At 41.5% G+C, this 6,592-nt stretch overlaps 1 protein-coding gene across 3 annotated transcripts; it reads left to right on the top strand.

The window, feature by feature from the left end:
• The first annotated feature begins 624 nt into the window (after nt 1–624).
• Nucleotides 625–6,592, top strand: sp8b (sp8 transcription factor b). 3 transcript variants are annotated; one of them, XM_047360220.1, is made up of 2 exons: nt 625–724; nt 4,287–6,592. In XM_047360220.1, exon 2 carries the CDS (start codon nt 4,320–4,322, stop codon nt 5,622–5,624), a length of 1,305 nt encoding a protein of 434 aa, XP_047216176.1. In that variant the 5' UTR covers nt 625–724; nt 4,287–4,319; the 3' UTR covers nt 5,625–6,592. The 3 variants fall into 3 exon arrangements, with proteins under 3 accessions (XP_047216176.1, XP_047216174.1, XP_047216175.1); XM_047360218.1 differs by lacking the exon at nt 625–724 and adding an exon at nt 3,654–3,889; XM_047360219.1 differs by lacking the exon at nt 625–724 and adding an exon at nt 3,907–4,112.

Below are 6,592 nucleotides of genomic sequence, written 5' to 3'. Positions count from 1 at the left end.
AAAAGCCATTCAATGGGGACATCTGTTCAAGTGCGGCTTACAGTTACAGCCGTGCGCGTAAAAGGGAACAACCTGTGCTCAACAGATGAGCTGAAAAGCGACTCTTGATATTCAACAGGCAAAACAAGAACTTTGTCTGCACTTATTTTAAACGTGTTGATATAGAATAAATTGAAAAAAACCTGCCTTTAATGTGCGCAGGGATTGAATATGTCTTGCAGCTCTGTGGCTTAAGCAGCTATGGTTCCTGTCAGGGGTTATCACAGTGACCCCTGACATTAGTCTTGCTTGTTAGATCGCTTAGTAATTTGTCACCAGCGGCCAACATGTGAGCTGCGGTACAAACATTGCTCTCCCAATGCTAAAACCACATGGTTAAAAAAAGCACTATTCGTGTCTCTTTTTTGAGCTAAAATAAACCAATAAAATTGAAAGAGTAGCAGTGTTGATGTTGCGTTGTTGATACCGGATTAATAAAATAATATTAGAATATAAATTTAAACATATGAGTTTATGAGTATGAGGAGGAAACAGGGTTCAGATCTGTATCCCCCCACCCCCACCCCCACCCCGCTGAGTTATTCCTAATTGAATTGCCAGTGTAACATTTATCTGGCACCGTTTCACGATCACACCGGCGAGCAGGAGACGCTGGTGTTTCCCCTCCGCCTGAGAGCCAACGTGGAGGGTCAATCAATGCGCTGCAAAGGAGCAGAGGAGCGCGGTATGTAGGTTTTATTTCTCACCATCACTTTTTATTCGCATCTAATGCTGGAGCAAATTATTCGCAGCTTGATTTGGATATCTTGGCTTAGTTTGACAGAAAAATGCAATACGGGTTAATGCAGTTAATTTATCCCCATTAATAAAACAAGTGGAGTTTTTGTATAGTCAAAAAAAAGATATGATTAGGGTATGTAAATCAGTGCCGCTTTAACTTTTGTTTAATTTTATTAGTTGTAAATATCGGAGTATGCTTGAAAACAGTCGTAATTAAAAAGGACGCGTTATACAAATTTATTGTCTTGCAACAAAAAATAAAGTTGTTTCGGTTCAGAAATAATCTTTACATTATTCTTGCCATTTTTTTCTCACACCTAAAGTAAAAGCAGGATGAATCCAAAACACACACAAAAAAAAACAGTTGTCCAGTCCTAGAAACACAGGAATTAATCAGATTGTCCATCTATCACGCTGCGCAATAAAGGAAGCGACACGGGTTAGGGCAGATGATGTGATGAATAATCCCTGGTCGTTTTAATTAACTTTTCCCTGTCCCGTAATGACCAAGCTGGTCAACAGACCCGGTCAATAAGCATGTTAATATCAAACAAATAAAACTGCGGATGATTAAAAACCTCCCGCGTTATTAAATTTGAAATTCAAATGAAATTTATGCCCCCAATGCACACTGCATGCTAATAGTTCCAACGGCGCGTTGCCTTCAAGTTCTTATTATGTAACATGAGCTTCTTATAGTTTTTCATTAATATTATTTTTACTAAATGACAGCAGAGAAACTGATAAACCAATTTAACAAGAGTATTCTATTTTAGGCACAGATTGCAGTCACTTATTTTAACAAAGTCCAAAAACCTTATGACCGAAAACCTCCCCGGAGTTAAAAGAAATATATTATAAATTTGGTCATGTCTGATGGTTGTAAATCTCCTAAAGTTAACCTCTCATCTTCTTCACCTGCTGTTTCAGACGAATATGGCTTATAATAAAATGAATAATCTCCCCCAACACAGACACAGACGCGTCCACCACCCCGGAATGCACCGTCAATATCAGCTTTAATCAAAACTGTCAAGGTAATTGGACACAATTACAGTAATGTGAAAGTTTAAGACGATGCAATAAGTGCACGGCCAGAACAATGCAGCCTTTATGTCTTCTGTAATAGTCTGTGTATATTAAATCTAAAGAAGTTAAAACATGTAAATTCCCCTTAGAGGCAGAATAATTTTATGATTTTAGCATGCTAAAATAAATAATAAATAAAAGATGGAAAGTAATTAAAACTTCACACTTGTTTGCACTAAAGCACAAAACTTTAACTTTTTACCAATCTTCTATTTGTTTGTGGAAAAGAAGAATTTACAACTTTCTTCAGAGGATCGTCTCATTTATGTGAGAAAAGTTTTAGTCCATATTTCTGAGTAGAAATTATTTACATTTACTGCTAAGAGGCATTTAACTAAATTAGGTAAATCTTAGGGATCTATTAAGGTAATTTTGCTCATCTGGTTTGCCCTACCTTAAAATCAAACAAAAAATAAGATCTGGTTTGTGATTAGGGCATAAAATGTTATAAACGTAAATCTAGACCAAGAAGGCATGTAAATCTTTCCCCTGACTACCACAGCTAACAAGTGCTGCTGAATAAGGACTGCCTCAGGGTTAACAAGTTTAGCTTGCAAGTTAGATTTTAGCTTTAGCTCTGTCAACTAGTTAAGGCAATAAATGTTGCCAGAATTTTATTAACTTTTGAAAATCTATTCTAAAAAAATCAGCATATAATCCCTTTTCCTATCAACCAAAGCTTAAGATGTGATTTCAATTAGCAAAACTGCCTCAAGGTTAGGAAACTGATCTTGCTAGCAAGTTTGGCTTAAACATTAGCGCTGTCGCTAAACTAGTTAAGGCATAAAATGTCATTGAAACAGTAATAGGCTTTTTAATTCGTTCTAAAAAGGCAGCTTTCAATGTTTTTTTGGTTTGTTTTATGACAACCACAGCTAAAATGTACCGTTCATTAGCAAAAACCGTCAGCTTGCTAGAAAGTCTGACTTTAATGTTAGCAGTGTCGCTAAACTATAGGCTAGAAACAAATTGAAATTGTTCCTTCAGCACAACAGCTCTGTCAATCACAAACAATTTGAACGTTCATAACTTGTACTACACTAATATATTCGTTCTGTGTGCAAAAAATCTAAAAATATAAGCTTTGTACCACCTCTTGGCTGCACATAGGGAATGAATGACTGAACCAAACATTTTTAGTTAGTTACTGAAAATATTTAGCCAGAATTTGGTACAAAAATAAAGTAGTTAACCTTGTTAGAATTAAACCAATACTGTACATTACTTTTACAAATGCATGTGCTTGGTTGAAATTTTTATTATTTTAATTTAAAATGTTTTTTAAAATTTGTACTCTCCAACATCCATTTTTAAAGAGTAGTTTTCAAGCTCCTGTCAACAGTAATTTAATGCCACTAGTTTAATCATGTCTGCTACAGTACAGTACATCTACAGTACATCTACAAGATAAAATGCTGGATTTAAAGTGTAATAACTTCAATTGTTGAAATTAAAAATAATTTTTTATAGTGTAACAGTATCACAGTTGTTGCATTCCGCCTTCAGTGTGGCCTGTTGCCTATCGCTGCAACCATGTTTGATTGACCCCATATCATGATCCTTCCTCCTCCTCAAATTTATGTTATGCGATCTGTTCTGTAAAATTTCAATAAATGCACACCCCCCCCCCCAACCCTTCCCTCAATTCCTCCTTCTTAATTCACTCTCATTTAACTTTACCTTCCTTCCGCTGTCTTTTATTATGGAAGGGGTGGGTTGGAGGGTGGAGAGCTGTCTGAGTAGGGGAGGGGGGGGTTCTTCTATCGATGACCTCACGGCTAGTATGTGGCAGTGCGGCGGGGACGGGGGCAGCTGATTGGTCGCCCGTGTCACACAGCGCCACTTCAAAGCCAGAGAGGAGCCTACAATTGAGGAAGAATGGGCGGAACGCATCATTGTATTGCACACCTCTAAAAAAAAGAAAAAGAGGAAAAAAAAACGAGCGCTCCTGATTCATAAATATAAAAAGATCCTCTGAGGAGGGCAGTGTTTTTGTGTGATGGCAACTTCACTTCTAGGGGTGAGTCGAAAAAAGGGACTTTCTTTCTGCTTTTAATTAGTTCTTGTCATTGTCCTGCCGTTTGGAGGGGGATTAAACTTACTGCAGCAGAGCCAGTGCGTTGATTATACTTTCAGCAGCCAGTTCGTGGAAGTTCGCTTTATAGAGCAAAAAAAAAATCACGCATGGTTTCGCTGGTGTTCAGTTTGGAAATTGTCTGCATTTTGACATTGTTCTCGATCAGGTAGGAAGTGATGTGAATCTTAGGTCAGAACTTTGAGAAAACTGCGAACAGAAAATAGAAATCCTTTTAAACTTTCTGGACAGTCTTCCGAAATGTTGAACTTGTTAACCATGTTAACCTGTTAGTTTTAAAGTTTGCAAAGTGTCACTTACAGATTTTTTTGTGCGCTTTCAGGAGGAGCCGAGGTTAGGATCGACTCCTTTAGCCATGTTGGCTGCAACATGCAACAAAATAGGGAGTCCGAGCCCTTCACCGTCCGCTATATCGGATAATTCCTCATCTTTTGGGAAGGGCTTCCACCCGTGGAAGAGAGCCACCGCCAGCAGCAGCAGCCTGGGGTCCGGTCTGTCCAGCTTCGGGGTGTCCCGGAACGGATCTGGCATTGCCTCGGACTCTTTCGGCAACAACGGCTGCAGCGGATCCAGTGCCTTCTCTCTCACGTCTGGGACGTCGTCTGGCTCCCATTTCGGAAACGACTACTCTGTTTTTCAAGCTTCGACCAACACTCAAGAGTCCAGCCATCAGCCGGTCTTCATCTCCAAGGTGCACACCTCGGTGGACAGTTTGCAGGGCATCTATCCGAGGATGAGCGTTGCACATCCATACGAGTCCTGGTTCAAGTCCTCTCATCCCGGGATCCCCGCGGGAGAGGTCGGGACCACCGGAGCTTCTGCCTGGTGGGATGTGGGGGCAGCAGGGTGGATTGACGTTCAAAACCCGAATGGAGCAGCACTACAATCGTCCTTACACTCCGGTGGACTGCAGGCCTCCTTACACTCTCCCCTCGGAGGATATAATTCTGATTACTCCAGTCTAAGTCACTCTGCTTTCAGTACGAGCCCCTCTCCACACCTGTTGACAACCGGCCAACACCTGATGGACGGTTTCAAGCCGGTATTACCCTCTTATCCAGACACAAGCCCTTCATCGCTAACAGGAGCAGGAGGGACTATGCTCTCCGGGGGTCCCCCTTCAACTTTAGCAGGCTCCCCGAGATCCTCCGCCAGGCGGTACTCGGGCAGGGCCACCTGCGATTGCCCGAACTGCCAGGAGGCGGAGAGACTGGGACCGGCGGGCGCCAGCTTGCGGAGGAAAGGCCTGCACAGTTGCCACATCCCCGGCTGCGGAAAGGTATATGGCAAAACGTCGCACCTGAAGGCGCACCTGCGGTGGCACACCGGCGAGAGGCCGTTCGTGTGCAACTGGCTGTTTTGCGGCAAGAGGTTTACGCGCTCCGATGAGCTCCAGCGGCACTTGCGCACACACACCGGCGAGAAGCGCTTCGCGTGTCCGGTGTGCAACAAGAGGTTCATGCGCAGCGACCACCTCAGCAAGCACGTAAAAACTCACAGCGCCGGGGGTTCCGCCGGCTCTGGCTCCGGGGGCAGCGGGGGTAAGAGGGGGAGCGACACTGACAGCGAGCACAGTGCGCCAGGAAGCCCTCCGTGCCATTCCCCCGACTTGTTGCACCCACCTGAATCCACCCAGGGAGTGGGCATGAACGGCCTCTAAAAACTCTACCGAGTTAGGTGAAAAATAGAGGCGAAAAGGCAAACGAGCGGACATACTTTAGTGTATGCGATAAGCTCTATCCTGACTGTTGTCATTTAAGTGTTTAAGTCTGCAAACTGCGTCATTTCATAGCTGTGCCATAGAAACTTCAAATTAGTGACTCCAGGCGTGAAAGTGAAAATAATCTGTTCTGTTTTCTCAATGTAAGACATGAAAAAAAATGCTATATGAAATATTGGGGCCTTGGAAAAATTGCGCTCCTGCTGACAAACCTGTTCTAAAAAACCAAACACTGGCACTTTAATATCGAGCAAAAGGATTTTGTCTTTTTTGCCACTGCTCGGTAGAAACGAATATATTTGGATTCGGGTGTAGAATGGTAAAATTATGGCCATTGTCTCTGTTTAACATGTTCACTCCACAGCCTGCAGAATAGTCCGCTAAGTTTTCTAGGCCAGTAAAGGGTAACTTACACTTTACTGCAGAAATGTCCTGTATATAAATGTAGGTTAGAATGAATACAGCCCAAATGTAAAGGTGAGCAATGTATTTGTCCAGGAGACGATTTTTGTATAGGTATTTCTAGTTATATATGGATTCTAGTAAATATTTGAGAAAAAAATATACGGACATGTACTTGGATCTTTTTTTTTTTTTTTTTTTTTTTTGACCTGGTATGAAATGTATTTGTGGGGAAATATATTTAACCACGATTTTTCTTTATTTGTATTTTGTTTATTTCCTTGTATCTAGGAGGTCTTTCATTAGGCGCACTTTGAATTTATTTGTACGGTTTGAAAATCATTTACGGTTTACCCGCTCGTTTAATTTAAGTAAGCATGTTGTAAAGTGGTTTTTAATTTTACAATGATGATTTTTTTTCCCTCTTTTTCTCTCACTCTCTTTCTCTCGCTGAGAATGGCTTTTTGTGTGAGCCACTCAATAAAGTCAGTATGAATTCAGAAGCA

The sequence above is a fragment of the Girardinichthys multiradiatus genome, chromosome 3, assembly GCF_021462225.1.
Source record: "Girardinichthys multiradiatus isolate DD_20200921_A chromosome 3, DD_fGirMul_XY1, whole genome shotgun sequence".
Taxonomy (NCBI): domain Eukaryota; kingdom Metazoa; phylum Chordata; class Actinopteri; order Cyprinodontiformes; family Goodeidae; genus Girardinichthys; species Girardinichthys multiradiatus.
Note: the sequence above shows the minus strand (reverse complement) of the source record. Positions and strands in the feature narration are given on the sequence as shown.